The sequence below is a fragment of the Oryzias latipes genome, chromosome 10 (genome assembly GCF_053564925.1).
Source record: "Oryzias latipes strain Hd-rR chromosome 10, Olatipes_Hd-rR_3.1".
Taxonomy (NCBI): domain Eukaryota; kingdom Metazoa; phylum Chordata; class Actinopteri; order Beloniformes; family Adrianichthyidae; genus Oryzias; species Oryzias latipes.
In genome coordinates this window covers 31,491,448-31,509,779 of record NC_136246.1, presented here as the reverse complement: position 1 = coordinate 31,509,779, position 18,332 = coordinate 31,491,448, and the positions used below count along the sequence as shown (strand labels likewise).

General features: G+C 40.9%; 2 protein-coding genes across 5 annotated transcripts in view; both read right to left on the bottom strand.

Annotated features, from left to right (window-relative positions):
* Nucleotides 1-12,177, bottom strand: part of uvssa (UV-stimulated scaffold protein A) — a 38,460-nt gene extending 26,283 nt beyond the window's left edge. For 2 of the 4 annotated variants that reach the window (XM_078953754.1, XM_078953755.1), the window contains exons 1-8: nucleotides 11,991-12,177; nucleotides 11,409-11,532; nucleotides 10,955-11,108; nucleotides 10,424-10,600; nucleotides 9,153-9,273; nucleotides 8,493-8,984; nucleotides 7,813-7,959; nucleotides 7,553-7,698 (exon numbers count right to left, since the gene is read on the bottom strand). In XM_078953754.1, the coding sequence (XP_078809880.1) occupies nucleotides 7,553-7,698; nucleotides 7,813-7,959; nucleotides 8,493-8,984; nucleotides 9,153-9,273; nucleotides 10,424-10,600; nucleotides 10,955-11,108; nucleotides 11,409-11,518 (1,347 nt within the window). In that variant the 5' untranslated portion in view covers nucleotides 11,519-11,532; nucleotides 11,991-12,177. The remainder of the gene's footprint in view (nucleotides 1-7,552; nucleotides 7,699-7,812; nucleotides 7,960-8,492; nucleotides 8,985-9,152; nucleotides 9,274-10,423; nucleotides 10,601-10,954; nucleotides 11,109-11,408; nucleotides 11,533-11,990) is intronic. The other 2 variants (XM_011480545.3, XM_023959384.2) reach the window with 1 other exon arrangement.
* A 157-nt stretch (nucleotides 12,178-12,334) lies between these two features.
* sil1 (SIL1 nucleotide exchange factor) lies at nucleotides 12,335-18,332 on the bottom strand. The gene is made up of 12 exons (XM_004073597.4): nucleotides 18,208-18,332; nucleotides 17,653-17,815; nucleotides 17,348-17,483; nucleotides 16,726-16,831; nucleotides 16,540-16,648; nucleotides 16,373-16,459; nucleotides 16,147-16,242; nucleotides 15,831-15,952; nucleotides 14,365-14,461; nucleotides 14,113-14,277; nucleotides 13,877-14,041; nucleotides 12,335-13,254 (listed from the first exon to the last, which is right to left on the bottom strand). The coding sequence occupies exons 2-12, from the start codon at nucleotides 17,761-17,763 to the stop codon at nucleotides 13,057-13,059; spliced, it is 1,392 nt and encodes a 463-aa protein (XP_004073645.1). The 5' UTR covers nucleotides 17,764-17,815; nucleotides 18,208-18,332; the 3' UTR covers nucleotides 12,335-13,056.

Sequence of the window (18,332 nt, the reverse complement as noted above, 5' to 3'; positions counted from 1 at the left end):
ATACAGGAGGAGAACGGGCAAAAGAGAGCAGAGGGAGGTGGAGAAGAGGAAGTGAAAATCTTTTGGAGACGTCTCTATTGTCTCCCTTGACAAGGTAATATAGCCCTCCACCTGGACACAAACACACACCAGGAGCTTCTCACAGAGCAAATAATTTAGTTCTGCCTTTAAAGCAGAAATGGGAAATGCGCCGGAAAAGCCGAACATCCCTAATGCCGTCATTGCTTTTATGCATTCCTTAAAGCAGTAAACGAAGGGGGGGGGGGAAATGGAGCACATAAAACAATTTTGCTAATAAAAACCTACAATAATCATCTACAAACACATCTGTGCATAGAGGGAATAAAGTCAAATAAATGCCAAAGCATAAAAACTTGATAAAAAGGAAAGTAAATTTTAGCATCAGAAATAAGTAAAGCAGAGCTGCATCAACTGAACAGACACACTGACTTCTTAGCTATCGGTTTGTTGCTGACGCTAACATTTATCTAAAAAAAAAAAGAGGTAGGCTTCATCTTATACTATTACTAGTAAAATGACGTTATTTAAAGTTCAAATGATTACAGAAACACAACCGATCTCGTTGTAAGTTGAATCAAAACCACTGACAGTACCTGGAAACTGAGAGTGTGACGTCCATAGAAAATGGTTCACTTCCGCCCCTAAAATAAAGTCAATTGAATCGCCTTATTTTTGGCGATGCGGCCATGTTGAAGCCAGACGGCATCAGTAAGCAGTGACTGAACGTGAGTTGGTCTGAGTTATTGACTGTATATGAGAACTATAGTGGCGTTCCAAACAGGAAGTACCCTGCTGGCTCCAAGAAGCCAAAATCCCATAGACTTCTATAGAGAAACGGCGTTTACCGGAGACCTTTTTTTTTAACATGTACTTGATAATCCTCCTTTTTTTTCCATCAGGTTTTTTCTGTTGTTCAAGTTATTCAGGTTATAAACTGTTCAATTGGATGCCTCAATCAAAGTAGGTGGAGCTTACAGTCCTGACATTTCATTGACAGCTTTGGGTATCCCACTTAATAGTGGTAGGGGTGTGGCCTTCCAACAATTTCCCTGCTGACTGGCGAAAGTGGTTGCCATAGAAACATCGACTCAGATTGACTAATCACGGCTTACTGACGATGTCTGACTCCATGGTGGCAAACGTGTGGCAAAAATAAATAAATAAAGGCGAGTGACCTAGAGAAAAGGGTGACGTCACACTCACTCGGTCCACACCCCTACCATTTGAAAGCAGGCTACATGAAATCTGTCTGACGTTTCGGATGATGGATGTGGGGATCAGCAGGCTCCGCCTACTTTTATTGAGGCATCTGATAACTTGCACTACAGAAAAACATGGTAGAAAGAATGAGGATTAAAAAAAAAAAAGGTATCAGAGCCAGAATGGTTATTCAGACCAACGGCTGTTAATTTCTCTACAGAAGTCTTTTGGCTTCTTGGAACCACTTCCTGTCTGGAATGCCAACGGGGGAAGGGGGGGGGGCACTCAGTCCAGTTCTCTTATAAAGTCAATGGTCAAAACAGATTAAAAGTGTTGGAGTTGATTAAAGCTAATCAAAGATATTCCTGACGGGAACATCTTCCGGTTTTCAGTGTTTATTGTTTGCTGAGGAGGCTGTGATTTAAGCATCGTTACAAACTAATTAGGCATAAAGCTTCCAGTTGAGCCTGACCTATTCAAGGCTTGATTTGCCACAACATCCCACATCTCTATTACCACCTTGCACTTCTATTCATTACTACCTAGAAAGGATCCCATGGGATCCTGTCTAATGGGGAAAAAGCTTTCGGCTCCCCCCTCTTCTCTGCCTACAGCTTCTTCCCATTATATCCCCCACCCCCCCTCCCAAAACACACATGCGTGGATGCAGCCGTCGTCTCCAGGGTGCAGTCAGCTCACATGATGTATAAGGTGACATCTTTATTTCACTAACCCAGCCTGGCAGGTCTATTAGCCGGCGCGGAGCTTCCCAAACCTTTCGCTGTCAAGGAGCTTATTCTCAACTGTCGGGTCCACTTCCCCCCCCCCGGACCGTCTCAATCTGTCATTAGAACAGTCATGATTATACATTCTCACCCGCCGCCGCCGCATCGAATGAGCGTTTTCTTCTCATATTTCTGTGAAAGGGACGGAGGGGATCCTTGCCCCCCCATCAGTCCCAGTGGATCCATCAACTCCAATTTGGGAAGCGTTTCTTTCACTTCAGCAGTGTGCTCTGATGGACCCTCATTTATGGCTTTATTCTCTCTATTTCCCCCTTTCTTTCCCAACCGTTTACATCTTCATCTCTTCATAAACGTCATGCTTTCACTCCTTCCTTTACTCTGCAATGGAAAAAAAAACTACCCCCCCCAGTGAGACCTCAACTACAATAATCAGCTCTTACAAAAAAAAATCCCATTCTTGCTTAAAGTTTCTAAATGTCCTTCTACATTTTTTGTACTTTTCTTTTTGCAGCTCTTCCTGTTTCAGATTAACATTATTTTCTCCAAATCTCTAATCCATAAAAAGTAGATTATTAATAATAAATCTGCAATGCTTCATGATCTTACGAGATTATCATCCCATTTCCTTACGTAACTGATAAAGAAGCACAGAATAAGGACCGGCGATGCGTCAAGCTGCAGAGGTGCAGTAAAGAGCATTATGCAAAATTTAAAGAAAAATAAGGCAAAAAACCAAACAGTAAACACATTATTGTCCAACTGAGGGAAGAGCGCCCCATTGAAGAAAATGAATGTACAGATGAGAGGAAAAGAATCCCAGCAGAAAGTAGAAAGAGAGGAATAGTCTTCTTTGTTTATCTGCAGAGAGGAGAGGTTGGTCACATCCATTGTGTGGAGACAAGATGGGTTATCAGCAGTAAACAAGGCCTTGGCCTGTATGAATGGAGCCCAGAGTGACTGAATACGCTCTAAAAAGCAGATATGTTTAAATACGTCGGCATGTCTCCATCTGTTACTCAACAGCACTCCACCATTCCTGTCGGCCCTGCGGTTAAAACGTTAGCGAGCCTATTCGGTCCTCTGAAGGCTGCGTGCCGACAGCGCCTTCGTCACTCTCACATTCTGAGCCTGAACGTTTTCACTTCCACAAAATATGACAACAAATGTTTAATAGCTTTCCAGTTCAGTGTTGCCCCCCTCGGAAGCCCTCTGGCCACTTCTGACCGGACCATTGGCTTTCTGAGAGAACTGGAGTGGGTGGCCCCTCCCCCTTGGCGTTCTAAACAGGAAGTACCTGCTGGCTCCAAGAAGTCAAAAATCGCATAGACTTCTATGAGAAACAAACAGCTGTTATTCAATCTTTCTATTGGTCAGAAGAACCATTCTTGCTCTGATACTTTTTTTACATCTTGATAATTCGTAAAGCAGGTTATTCAAGTTATAAACTGGCCAATCAGAGGCCCCAATCAAAGTAGGTGGAGCCTACAAATTGACACATTTCGTGTAGCCAGCTTCCAATCGGTAGGGGAGTGGCCTTCCAACAAGCTCATCCCTGCTTGGAGAGAGGTGGTTGCTATATAGAGACGTGGACTCAGACCGTTTCGGACCAGATCTTTCCTATTGATGTCAACTGGCTCCAACATGGCGGCGTCTGTCTTATGAAAAAATGGTGGTTGAATTGACTTCATTTGGTTGGAGCTGGAAGCACACCACATGAGGGCGCAGTCATCAACCTTACAAAAAGAAGGTTGAGAGAGCAAGAAAGGTGATGCCATTTTCCTGTATTTGAAGTATGTGAAGCTCTTTCAGCGAGTTCTGGTAAGAGGGAATAGATTTTTATAAAAATCATTGTATTTTTGTAAATGTTTGTATCTACTGTATCTTTAGAATTATGTGTACGTTTATGAGAGGGTGGAGTGGGCAGCGTACCAGAAACAAGACGGTTTAATAATTCATTCGTTCATCTTCTGAAGCGTTTGTTCCCTTTCGGGGTCACGGCGCTGCTGGAGGCTACCATTTGTGGGCGGAGGCGGCGGACATTCTGGACAGGTCGCCACTCTGTCGCAGGGCAGCTTTAATCCTGTATCTGACATATATTAGAACAGTGGTCCCCGACCCCCCAGGCCGAAGGCCAGAAACGGCACATAGGACAGTTGGTGCCGGTTTGCTGAGGGGGAAGAAAAACAAAATACCAATCTACATTTTTGTTCACAAGTTTGAATGGAAAAAAAAATGAACCGCAGCAATAATAATAATAATTTATAATTAGAATGTAGTAAATTTGTTTTCTCGCGAGACGGAAACTTCAGTTGTAGAATGAGGATGAGGAGGATGAGGAACACTTTTGGGTTAAGCAGAAATCTATATGACATGTGAATGGCTCCTACATGAAATCTAGTGAACAAATACAGTTTGAAGCAGCTGCAGATATTTTACAGAAGTTGAAGAAAAACCCATAAAAGTTAAGGGGAACCCCTTCAGCCTCGTACAGACCACTCCGTGAAAATGCTCTCTGGCAAAAATCGGTCTGTAGCCTTGAAACGGTTGGAGACCACTGCCTTAAAATGCAAATGCAGCTTAACAATAAATGTAAAGAACATGCTGTCACTCAATCCTGACTTCTGTTAAACACAAAAATGACACAAAAAACCCAACAGGATTCAAAGCTCATCACTGACTGATGCTGCTTGGTTTTTAACCACTTTTAAAGCCCCTCCTTTGTTCAGATGAGAAGAGAAACCTTTCATTTCATTTACGTTTGAAAACTCTTTCAGGTTATAGATTTTTTTTGTTTTTTAGTAAAATGCATCTGTAACGTTGATAGAAATACATAATAGAACTACTTTAACCTTTGGAATGGCATCACTGACACTTTTTTTAAATCCTACATTAAACTAAAACTTCTTCATGCCCGTGCTGTAAAATAAACAGAAGAATCTGGATTCAAACATATATAAAGTTTATGTTATGGTGCATTTCATGGTGCCTCTCTATCTGCCTCCATGGTGCCCCCCCCCCCCCCCCCCCCCCCCCTCTCCAGGGAAGTGTATTGAGAAGCCCAAAGCAATCGAGTGATGTGTCAGCAGCCCGATAGAGAGCCCCCAGTAATGGAAGGCCTTTTAGGGCTAAAAAGGAAAAGCTAATTATGATAAAGGGGCTGTAAGTTGTGTGGTTATCGCGGCGCCGGGCCGGCTGCTGCGGCAGGCTGGTCCCTGACAGTGATAACCAGGCGGAGCGGGACGCCCGCCGCTCTGTCACTGTCACTCCGCCACTCTTCTCATCTGAAGATGGATTCCCGCGCTACAACTTTTATGATTTTTTTTTTTTAGCAGTTTTCATTCATCGCTCACTTAGCCGTCCCTCCGTGATGCTCGCGTTTTTTTTTCATTTTGTCTCTGCACCATCGTGACCCGACAACCCGTTTGAGCCGAACTGTATTTTTTGAGCAGAACGGCGGCGTGGAGCGCGACGCACAGCCAGCAAGATCGACCTATCAGCTGTCAAGCCAAGGGGCCACATTACGACTACATCCTCCCCCCTTGCTCCCCAATTTTTCCTCTGTCTGATGCATTATGCATTATGGCACCTTGCCTCTATCTGCCTTCTCCCAAATGTCTCGACGATGATTACATCCATCCTCCGTCTCCGTTATGACACTTCGGTCCAGGAGCCCGCGGGACAGCAGCTTAGCAGCCGATGCGTTACAGAGAAAACCGTCAGACGCCTCTGAAGGATGCTGTTCTCCCTTAAAAGCAGGTTCATGCCAGACAAAAAGCTACAGACGACTTTCAGTCACTCTGCTTGCTGACGTGATGTCTTGAAGCATCAGGAAAACACTTGGAAGGGTTGTGTGTCACATTCAGTTTTGAGTTACTGTCCGAGGACTCCTGGACAGATCTGCTCAAACTCATTCGAGTCAATCAGCAAATGTAAGGGCTAAAGAAAAGAGAAAAAAAAAGATGGGCACCTGCAGTTTTGTAAATAACCTGTAAATGGCTGAAAGGCAACAAGAGCCTCCTGAAGTGACTGGGAGGCAGATTTATGTTCCTGATCTCTAACATCAAGCCTTTACTTTTTTATTTTTCATTAAAATGATCTTAACACTACAAGGTAATAAAGAAAAAGTTAAATAAAAATGAAATGTATTTCATAATTTCAGATATTTCTGCAGATTACATAATAATGGAATAAATCTGACAGATCAGGGATGTATTCTGCTTCAGACTTCTCCTTAGATTTGCAATATACATCCCTGACAGATCAGGGATGTATTCTGCTTCAGACTTCTCCTTAGATTTGCAATAAAATGCTGCCCTCTGCTGGTCACTCTCTGCAAAAACGCCTCAGAAAAGGACAAAACTCAACAACTTCTAAGTTTATTTCTTCTGACTTGTTGAGTATATTATTTTATCACATCTCATTTTATTTTGTTTTATTTTCCTTTATTAGTTCATATTACTTTGTGTATTTCTTTATAAAATGATCCTGAACATATTTTTTTTGGAAAAAACGCCTGTAAAAGTTTATATCATGTAGTTTTTCTGTATTTTACATTAAAATATGTTCAGATTCTGTCTGATTATTTTTAACTAACAAATCTGCCCTTGATCTGATAGGAACCACATTTCATACAATCCATCTACGCATAAATATAACATGAAATCTGTCAATAGAGATCATCTAAGTTTACTCTTTTTGGAGTAATAAATTAAACTATTTGACTTTAGCTATAAATCACTATATTTAATTAATCTAATGTGACCTAAGTTTTCATGAAATCTCGATTAATGATTATGAGTGATTACACTGTCAAAAAGGAGGCATCTTTTTACATTTTCATTCATTTTTTTTGTTTTAATTAATGCATTTCTTTATTTCTAAATGACTTTAATTGATCTGTGTGAATTCTTGTTGTGTTGTCTACAATAATGCTTAAAATAAACCCACAAATCAATTACAATAAATGTATTAACTTTAATGTTAAACAACAAACTCAAAACATTTTTCCTCTGTTTTCCCATCCATCTTCTTCTTCTGTTTAGGATCATCTTGATAATGTTTTTGCCTGGTTTGTTTGAGGAAACAAGTGTTTTTCATTTACAGTTCTATGTATTTTGCACTCAGATGTGTTCGCATTTTCTATGAATGGTAAAATAAAAAACTTTAAGCAGCAAACTCAACAACAAGGAGGGAAAAGCTACAACTTTAGTCCTGCTGAGGCCAAACTTTGTTCAAGAATGTGAAATGACCGGCCTGCATTTCAAAATGTGTTTTTCCATCAGTCCGTTTGTCTAAACCTGTCCTGTCTGATACTTTTGTTTGTGTTTTGATATTAATTTGTAATTATGTGTCAGCAGATGGGATTTTAAAAAATTATTTCTCCTATTTTAGCTTTTTTATTTTTTTATTTTAAGCACCTAAAATCTATGAAAAGTGCTCTCCAAATAAAAATGTTGAGTTCAGATCAGTTCAAGTTTTTAATAAGCATTGAAGTAATCATCTGATCCCTCATTTCTCTGCTGGTAGATCAATAACTCCACCTGAATGTGATTGACACACGGCTAGAAGGTTTGGGCTCCACTCACCTCTCTGCAGGATCTGGTCTGGTAGTCGATGTGAAGTTCTTTGTGCTTCTGAACAGCGCCCTCTAGAGACCTCTTCAGGTCCAGCGCTCTTCTCAGCAGCTGCTCGTCGGCACGCGACTTTGTGAAAACCTGCAAACGTGAAGTTTCTGAGCAGAGAAAACTGGAGCGTGAAACAAACTGTGACAAACCAAAGAAGTCTTGTCATTACTGCTGAACATCTGCGGTTTTTGTAACAGAATCTGGTCACTAGTGGTAAATACCGTCTTCACGTTTATTCTGATGCAGCGCTGTCCTCACCTGGACCCAGCCCTGCACAGCTGGAAGGTGTTTGGTTTGGATCAGTTTATGGAGCTCAATCACCGTGGAAACCACCGCCTCGTTGTCTTCTGTCTCCTTCACATGAAGACCTGGAAATTATTTTAAAATAACAAAAACATTGTTTTCTACGCAAATAAATAACAATACTTTTTTTTTTCACTCATTTAAAGTAAAAACAAATACTTATAGTACTTAAACATTTTACATAGTAAAATTTAGAAGGCTACATTTGTGAGATGTGTGCATTCAGTGGTCCAGTGGGAGAGTGTCTGCCCTGAGACTGGGAAGTTGTGGGTTCAAGTCCATGCATTGGGAGGTACTATTTATGACTAAATAAATGTTGTTTTATGTCAGGAATTAGCTTCAACACCAATTTAACTCGATTAAATCAGTTTAGAATACATTTTGTCACATTAAACTGGCCAATCAAGTCTGTCCAATTGTGAACATTTATCCATATAATTATTGGTTTTAAATACATTTTCAGTTACGACTAATGTTGGTTTTGTCAGAAAACAAGAAGAAACTACTTTGAAAGACAAGTAATATTTCATTTTCTACGAGAACATCCGTTAAAATGTCATTATTTTGTTTTATTCAGACATGTGAAGGTTAAACTCACCAGGACTGAGGTTCAGGTCCAGACTGTAAGCGTGAGAAATGAGCCCAGAGCTCCTCAGAGGCAAACACTCCTCAACAGACTCCTCTTCCTCGCTACTTTCTCCTTCCTCACTCCCATCTTTCACTTCACTCTGTCTTTTCTCCTCCTTGTTGTGTTCTTTGTTTTCAGTTCCTTTCTTAGGAGGATCAGAACAATCTGTAAATGTTTTCTCCTCTTCCTCATTTCCTGTATCCTGGTTTTTATTTCCCGCTGGAGTCCGGTTCTCCTCCTCTGGCCCGTCCTCTCTTCCTCGTATTCCTGACTCTGTCTCGACGTCCGTCAGGGCTTTACTGCAGCAGGGCTGCTGGACATCAGGCAGACCCTCGCTGGCCGGCTGAGTGTTTGAGTGGCTGCTGGTGTCCGTCTGGAAATCTGCCACCCCAAACTCGGGCAGGAGAAGCCTCAAGCAGGACTCCATCTCTGTGAGCGTCGACTCCATTTCCTGGTAGGACTCTAAAAAAAGAAGAGAAGTTTCCGTTTTAAAGACGGTGAGGAAAGATGTAATCGACAGAAGGAAAGGACGCCTCCATTCAACACCAGCTGGAAACTGAGCAGCGTACTTAAAAATGTGCATCTCTCTGGAGTTTACAGATATAAAAGATCCGTCCGTGAGGTTCTCACCTTCCATTTCTTTGGCCGCCGCCTCCACTCTGGCTTTGTAGATCCTCTCCATCTTCCTCTGTCTTTCCTCCTCCCTCCTTCTCTCTGATATCGTCCTTGCTTCGAGATCCTGAAAGTCCACCTGGAAAGAGAAGACGTTGATGTGAAAATCAGGGAAAATCCTACAGCAGATTTCGGATCCGTCCTGGAACGCTGCTCTGTCACGTCCAGTCAGGTCAATGTGGGCTTCTGCTTCTGCAGAAGATCTTTGCATTGTTGAGGTGGATGCAGAAACCCGAGTTAACCTGACATGCAATAAAAGAAAACTATGATTTATTTGAAAAATTCCAACTTAATCTTTATTAAAATCAGAGGACTATCATATTTCACAAGGTCCTGAATTAGTTCAAATGTATATTTCAAAGCAGCAAACGGTGATCATACCAATTTAAACAAGCACATTAGATATCAATAGAAGGACTAAAAATGCTTCTTTTTAATATTCTCAATACATTTTATTAAAATTTAAACTAGAAATCAGCTGCTTCCTTTATTTTTCACTGCACAAAAAAAGTTTTTTTGGAAGAAACGCTTTAGATGTCCGGTGGATTTGTCCAAATTTTAAGCAGGGTTAGTAGAAGACAGGCCTGCAAAAAATACTGCAAATTTATCGTTGAAATGGAAGTGTTTATTATTATATCATCGAAATGGAGTGTTATCGCAATATCCAGCTCTGCAATATGCATATCGTAAAAGACAGCGAAGATCGCAATAAATCGCAAACCTTTAATGTGCTAAAACAATCTTATGGCAGCTTAAAGCATTTAACGGATCAAATAAATCCCTTTATGCATTAGGCCAATCGCATGGACGCCTTCAAGTTGTTGACCAATCGAATGGAGGCCTATTATGTTAGATGTTCGTCACCTGTGTCGACGAGGGTCATTTGGAGTATAACTATAACTGTTGCAATGAAATGTGAATGATGTTTTTGTTTATTTTGCTATTTGTTTATGTACCGCAAATGACAATATTAATCTCTAATATCGTGAGTCTTCCTCATATCGTGCAGCCCTAGTAGAAGAAAACCATTAATCTGCCAGAAATGACTAAATCTGAAACCCTTAAAGATCATCAGCTCACAGTTTATCTGATGCATTCTGGATTATCTTTTTTTTATATTAAATTGAGTCAAATCGTGAAAAATCTTTGTTTGTTTTCCTTCGTTACTCCCCGTTAATCGGGTTGATCGGGTGTAATTCTAAAAAGCAAAGACTGCTCATCTTCTCTACCTTTTTAACCTGTTTGAGGAAGTGGTAGCCCAGAGCCAGTTTCTTGTAAGCAGAGCCATAAGAGGCTTGCCATGATTGGACGGTCTGGATGGCCAGTGACCGCAGCTTCTTGGCTACTTCTTTGGGAGGAGGGAGGGGCTGCTCCGTGTCCGTCTCCACAGTCAGCTCCAAGAACTCCTGCAGGAAGACGAGGAGCGAGAACATTTTTAGACACGCAGGAGCTTCACTGAAGCACAAACAGGGGCCAAATTCAGACTGTAAGCTGTATTTGGTTTACATTTTGCCTTCCTATCACATCCATGAATCATAAAAGTTTGAGTCTGTTTTTTCTGTGATTTAATTCTAAGTTAAAGCCCACATTAGTAAGGTCACTGAAAGCCATGACCTTACTAAATCTTAACAATAACAAGTAAAACATGAATCACAAACTCTACCTTAAACTGGACTTATGCAGATTAATCACATGTTGGTTTAATAATCCTGAAACATTTCTGATTTGTGGTCTCCCATGACGTAAAACTATTGATCAACCTGAAAGTTGTCGACCAGCAGTGTCCTGAAGTGGTGCGATCTGGAAAAGAGCTCACTGGCTATCTGGAAGGCTGACAGTCGGATCTCGCAGTGGTCTTGGTTGAGCTGAGACATCAGCAAGTGGTACACGTGATCGATGCAGTCATTCGACACTCTGAAAAAGATTTTAAAAACAAACAAACACTACTTTCTCCCAAACCTGCTGTGAACATTCAAATAAATCAATAAAAACTAACAGAAAAGTTTTAGGGCATTTTTTGATTGTAAAAATACAGTTAAATGCCCACTTTTTCCTACTATTTTGATTCTTACTCTTGCCATTTTTTTCCTGACTGTTATATTTCTTGTTTAGCTGCTGTAACAACTCAATTTCCCTCCGGGGATCAATAAAGTCCCATCTTATCTTATTTGATCCCTATATTTTCTGAATGATTAAAGCATGTGAGTTCCATACTTGCAGATCTTCTTCAGCTCCTTCATTTTGTCCGGGTTAAGTTGACCCTGTCCAGATGTGGTCAGCTCCTCTATGAGCTCTGCCGTCCTCTCCCTTTGGGGTAACTCCATGACGAACCAGAAACCTTTAGCAAAAAGACTTCAAGTTTATTTTATTAAGTATACTTGAGTCATACTCATGTATATACTACAAGTATACTTATACATAAAGTTATTATACCTCATTTAATATGCCTCACTTTTAGTATAGACTTATTATACTTGCAGTACACTTTTATATACTAAATTTAAGGGAAGTTTAAATGGGTTAATTATACGATGAATTAACCTTTATCAATGGGGTTGTTTGCTGTCATTTAGAATATGACATTTTGTGAATTAAGCATGAATGGAAAATGATTACCTTTTTGACACCTGAACTGTCCTAAGGATTTACTCGTTCAATTTTACTATCACAGACTCATTAAAATACTGTTTAAATAACCGGTTTACACAGAAACACATTAAAAAGGCTTTGTTTGACAGTTATCAGTGAATTAGCAGCAGTTAGCATCAAACATTTAGCTAATACTTAGACACTTACCGGCGGATTCCTCGAGTTTAAATTTCCTTTATTGAAAATATGTCTGATGTTCCTCCATGAGTTTTTGTCTACGCCAGTTCATAGCGCGGTGAATGAACCCAAAGTGACGAAAACTCAGAACCGTTTTGTTCTGTTGACATTATTTAATGGTCATGTCGTCGTTTTCCGGTGAGAAAAAAACGGAAACTTCCGGTAGGCATTTCAGAGTAAAGGCGTGCCAAAAAGCGTTACAAGTTTTTTTTTTATTTGGCAAATCTTTTACGCTCTAAATGCGCCCTTTTTCTAGTTCACACTCATTCGTGGCAAGGTGAATAAAACAAATAAATAAACGAAAACTCTTTAAGTTTGGCTTTCTTGACACTATTTAATGATTACGTTCTCGTTTCCGGTAAAACGTGGACATTTCCGGTTCGACATTCAGAGTAAACGCATGGCGAAACAGCATTAACTGGAGTTTCCTGAGTTTGGCAGATCATCTATATTCCATGAACAACTTGAATGTTGCTCGATAAATGTTTTTTTAAATCATAAAATAAATAAAAATATTTGATTATACGGCCTTCTCACTGATCCATTCAAGTTAATATTCTACTCCCACTTCATTCTGTGAAGTCATTTGGTTTGCTGGAGCCTATCCCAGCTTCTTCAAGGCAAAGCAAGGAAACACCCCGATAGTTTCCCAGTACCTAAACCACCACTTAAAAAAAAAAAAAGAAAAATTTAAATATGAAACGAAAAAGTTCCCACAGTTGGCACAGGCCAAAATTTCATAACCTTTCTTCTATTGTTTTAACAATAAGAAACACTGCCCCAAAGAATTGAATATATGAGATGACTTTTATCATGAAATTCTTTCTTTATCATGTGTGATGCTTGCCTGCGCAGAGAGTAAATCATAAATGTTGCCCATTAAAGCTCATTTTAAAGACTCAATAACGCCTTTCTTCCCAAATATAAATCAAAAATTGACAGCTGACATTTCTCTCCAGCACACCAGTGTCTTTGACTTGTGTGCAGTGTTTGTGTGCACTCTCTTGACTGGTCAAGTTCAAATCCGCTCTTCTGTTCATTTCAGTTTGACCTGCAGAGCATCTAGGAGTTCCACCAGTTCTATAAAATAGCCGTTCTCCTCCCCGAGAATAGTGTCTGACTGAATTATGTCCTGGTACTGGAGTCTGAGGGAGTGGAGAGAGCCCGCCAGGGCGCTGTCTGAGCGGTACCGATCCAAACACACTGGAGCCATCGCCAATAAAGCCCGAAGAGCCTGAAACAGAAAAGGATCCACATCCAAAAGGCAGATTAGATCATTAAACACCCACTGCCATCATAGTTTTTACATTTTCAAAGTGGTCTTTTAAATATGATTATGAGCCAAAATTAAAAACTCTGTGTCGTTATGTGGAAGGGACCATTGGTGCAGAGCAACCCCGCCCCCCTTCCCTTCTCCGTTGCTGAAAGTTCTCAGTTTAAACGCTCTACCGCCAACTTACAGCACCTCACATCTTCAACCTAAACACTACAGGTGCAGCAAAAATGGTGAGCAACATTGGAGCTATCCAGCTGTACAGTTTAGATCCAGATTCCAGCTCAGACCAGGAAAACAAAGACGTTCTTGTATCCAGGTGGACGCATCAGAATGGAGCGGAGCAGGAAGCTTGTGGCCCCACCCAGCATATAAAAAAAAAAGCTTTTTTTCCCCAACTGCATTTTTTGTTCTGTTCCTGAACAATTTGAATACAGAAATACTCAGAAATGTAAATGTTAATCTTAATTTTCTTTACATAAACCCTCCATCATCAAAAAAATGGCAGAACATGTTAAAAAAACACATTTTTCATGGGAGTGGATCTGTAACTCCTTAAGAACTGCCATGTTTTTTTTCTGACCTTCTCTCTGTGGTCGTGCTCCGTGGACTGCAGCAGCTGCGGCACCAGACTGCACCAGCCCTTCTCCAACAGCTCCCCCTGCAGGGACACCTGGGAATACTGACGCACGCGCTCCTCGTGGGAGGGGTCCTGGACCCAGTCCAGACCTGCCTGTGAGATCAGCTCCTGGTGGCGGACAGGATGGAGGTAAGTCTGACCGCCAGCAGACAAATGAGGAGAGCTGAACGCCAAAGCACCTTTTCACTGATCATATCGTAGAGCATGGTGACGATGCGCGTCTGCAGAATTCCCCCCACGTCCGCCCTGAACAGCTCCGACAGGACCTGCAGGCCTCCGTGAGAGACGAAGTGCTGCTGAGCAAACGGGAAGTGACGCAGAAGAGACGCCACGGCGAACAGCACCTGAGGCGGGCGCAGTGACAGGCGTGTGTGTGTGAGCTCAGCTCAGGTGATAACAAATCAGACTTTGCAACAGGAAGGGGCATTTACCTTCTTCTTGACGCTGACAGGCTGCACAGTGGCCAGCGTGGTTAATAGCGTCTGCAGAGCGCCGTTCTCCACCGCTTTCACCTGGACCACCGGGTTACTGCAGCAAAAAACGCCTGTTCAACACGTCAACACACAACGTCCTGTACATTTTCTCATTTACTGCCTTCCCTTTTCAACAACCGCTTCCCTAAATGTGTCCAAATATAATATTTGAAAATTCTTCTAAGAAACAGAGAATGCTTTATGTTAGGAGGTTCTTTATCAGAATGATAATTCCTAAAGAAAGAAATTAGATCAGATTTTGGAATACAGGAAGTTAAAGTTTTGGTGTTTACATTCTTATAAAATATTTCAATATTAAAACCTGTTCAGTAAATAGAAACTGATTTGTTCTTAAATTTCCAGCAAATATGCCACAAGAAAAGAGAGAAATGTGAAATTCATAATTTATTGTTATAAGAAAAAGTCTGTTAATAAAATAAAAACTGAAATTATTACTTTGAAAGCAGTTTTTAAGGATCTGAAACTAAAGGGGAAAAAAAAGAAAAATTATGACATCATAGCAAGAGAAAATGTCAAAAAAAGCTAAAAGGCCAAAATCTCTTAGGGGCTCTAAAAAGAAAAATGTACACTAACCAAAAGCATGTGTTGGGAATATCCAAAGGAAATTGTAAAACTATTATGGGATGGCCACAGGACCCACAGCTTGGCAGCAAAGTGTCAAATTGGGCAATTTTCACATTTTTGCACAATATCGGAAAATGCTTAGTGACCTTAGCATAATTTCATACAATCTACCAGGTTAACCGAAGTTGTGTTGAACTTTGGGGGAAAAAAACTACCATACATTTTTTTAAAATCCCTTTTACTGCCTTCTACAAATGTAAACTCCTCATAGGGTTTTTGATCCACCTCCTCCTAACTGTACCATTATGGTTGTGATAGTTTTCGTTAACTCATTAACCAATCATGTTATTAATTCATTTGTTACTCTGTGTTGTCATTTTATGTCGTATGTACCTGCTAACAAACAGGTTTTTACACCAAGTCAGTGCGGATGGATTTGTAATATTTTCCTTTAATCGAATCAAATCAAAATAGTTGGACAGTTTGTAGATTTTAAATGGCGTTCGTGTGGCGAGCTCGCAAAAGTAACGCTCCCCTGGTGTTCTCACATTTTTACTGCAATATTGTGAAAATTGAATATGTGAATCGCCGGCTGAAGCTGAACAAAATACGACACACAATATGACTATATTGGGAATGTGGGCGTGGTTAACAGAAAACCTCAGTTTCTAGGAAAATCCAAAAGTTCACTTTTGCGGATTCCTCTAAAACTAAATAGACCTGTTTGTCACCCCTAAATTGGTTGCTATGGAGATAAAACCAACAAAGAAGTCGGCATTTTGAATTTTTCACAGGATCCTTGTTGGGAGAAAACATCCGATCCTCGGACGTGTTGGTACCTGGACAGAGCGGATCCCAGGACGAAGGCGGAGCTTTCCTGCAGCCTGAAATCGGAGCTGTTCAGCCCGTCCAGGATGAGCTGCAGGCCTCCCATCGAGCACAGAGTTTGAGCGTTGTCCACCTGAAACGCACATGGGGTTTCTTTTTGTCCATCTGCTCCTGATGCTCAACAATTTGAACAAAGAAATGCTCAGAAATGCACATTTAAGCTCAATTTTCTTCCTCCATCATCAGAAAAACAAGAACCCGTTAAGAATATCCGAGTGGGTCTTAAACACGGAGAAGTTCCTCACGGCAGCTGGGGGGGGACGTTACCTGATGCACCAGATATTCCAGCTCCAGCAGGATGCTGAGTCTCTGCTCGGTGGTGGTGTTGGTGCTGTTCAGCTGGTCCAGCAATCGCCTCATTATCTGCAGAAAAGGAACATTCCTTAGCTGTGGAGGGGAATCCTCTCTATAATATCTTTCTATAAAACGTTGATGCTCTGGATGGATGGAAAAACGTTGTTTTGACATCCAAACAGTGAACACACGGAGGTACCTGAACGTCTGACTCCACCAGCAGGTCCAGTTCAGCCATGTCCTTCTTCAACTCCTCTAAAGGCCGAAACCTGGACGCCAAAGAGTCCTGCGGACGTGAAGATGGTCACGGTTCACAGCTTTACGCGCCTGAAGGCTGCCGCTCATCATATCCTCCGGGATGCTGACCTGAAGGTCCTTGTCTTTGCTCGCCAGGTTCAGCTCCTCCTTCATCTTCTTCATGGCTCTCTTCAGCTCATCAAAGTTGAAGGAGGACTTAGATTCTTCTTCTTCCTCTCTTGGATCAAAACAACAGAAACTTTTTGATGAACGCGGGTTTGATCCCCCAGCAAACATTGATGAGTTGGTCGGCACCTGTGCTCCTGGGTCCAGTATTTCAGCTTCTCCTCCCCCAATCTCACCTCCCTCTCACCCGTCTGCAGATTCAGCCTCACGTGGGAGCCGGCCGGCACCGCCTGACCTGTTTAAAGCCGCGGCGTTACACGGACACGGTAAAAAGAGGAGGATTGAAGACGCAGAGAGGAACTCAGCTTCCCCTAAACTCTGGTCAGTATTAGAAAAGACATTTCAAATTAAAATCTTCTGGATTTTAGAAGAGCAACAGCGAACACGACCAGGTATTTTATATTTAATCATAACTAAACGTCATCATAAAGGTGATATTTGGTTAAAAAATTTCAGAAGATCTCTGTTTTTGTTTAATTTAAATAGACAAAATGATTTTAAAAAGTGTGAAAATTAACATTTTTGAGAAAAAACAAAAGGAAAAAGATTTTGAGTGAACATGTTAACAGCTGTAAACAATGGGGGGGAAATACAATATATATATATCATGTTATTAAAATATCAAAAGTAAAAAATGTTAGGATTAGATTAAAAGTCCAATCACTTAAAATGTACTTTTATGACTAATAAAAACTTCTGAACGCCAAACACAGAATGAAAAAAAACAATAATAAAAGTTTCAGAGCAAAACCTGGTTTGAGTGTTTGCCACTCCTCCTTTGGTTGGACCACCTCCAGGTCATCATCCTCTACAGTCACCACCTCCTCTTCCTCAGTTCCTCCTCCTCCTCCATCTGTGTTTTCCACTACAGTCAGAGCTCCTTCAGACTGCACAAACAAACAAAAATATTGAAGAAATAGCAACTTTATTTTTAATTCAATGTTTTCTGCGGATAAAGATCCTCGGCAAATTAATCAATCAATATAAAAAAAGCAGGTTTTAGTTTTTTTCTCTTTAGTTTTTCAGTTTGTGAGGAGAAACTCCTGCAGATCTCACCTTCTGGCTGTGAATGCTGACAACATGCGAGCAAAGCAGCACAGAGGCAGAAAGCAGGAGGAAAATTCTGAGGGAAAGTCTGTGAAATTCTGGGATGCAAGTCATCGCCATGGCAACGGGGAACAGCAGGCCAGGAGTCAGGAGTCAGAGCAGCTCAACATTCCTAAATAAAACAGGGAAGAAAAACCTGATTGCCAACATTCAAGGACAGAAATATTGACGTGTATATTTAATTAATATTCTGGCATTTTTCTTCTTACTCTGTGTCTGCATAAAAAAAGCAAAAAGAAAACATATATTTTACTATTTGTCACTGAAACATTAATGTTCGAGTACTTTCCATCCAAAAATAATCCATAACAATATTTAATATTCTCTGAGTTACTGAAACTGTTGCATGGTTTTGGCTCCAGAAGAAAAACATGATGTGGACGAATGAATCCTTTCAACATAAAGTCCTGCAGCGGTTCTTCTTCTTCTTTTCTGGGTGACGCGCTAAACTGTTGCGGGTTGAATGTGGGGTTAAAAATAAGAGAATTCCTCCGAATAACTCACCTGCTCAACAGCAGCTGGAAGAAAACAAACACTGTTTAACTGTCAGTCCTTCCAAACGCTTCCATCACTTTCCACGCGCCTCTCATTGGTCCACGTTGGTGCTTCGCCTGGTCCGCAACGAAATT

Bases quoted from the DNA above. Each gene is read 5' to 3' on its own strand.
- sil1 (XM_004073597.4), bottom strand. From the start codon at position 17,763: ATGGCGATGACTTGCATCCCAGAATTTCACAGACTTTCCCTCAGAATT. The intron at 16,832-17,347 runs GTTTTGCTCTGA...GGCTTTAAACAG, and splicing joins GTGGCAAACACTCAAACCAG to GTCAGGCGGTGCCGGCCGGC. The intron at 14,278-14,364 runs GTAAATGCCCCT...CGCCCGCCTCAG, and splicing joins CTGTCAGCGTCAAGAAGAAG to GTGCTGTTCGCCGTGGCGTC.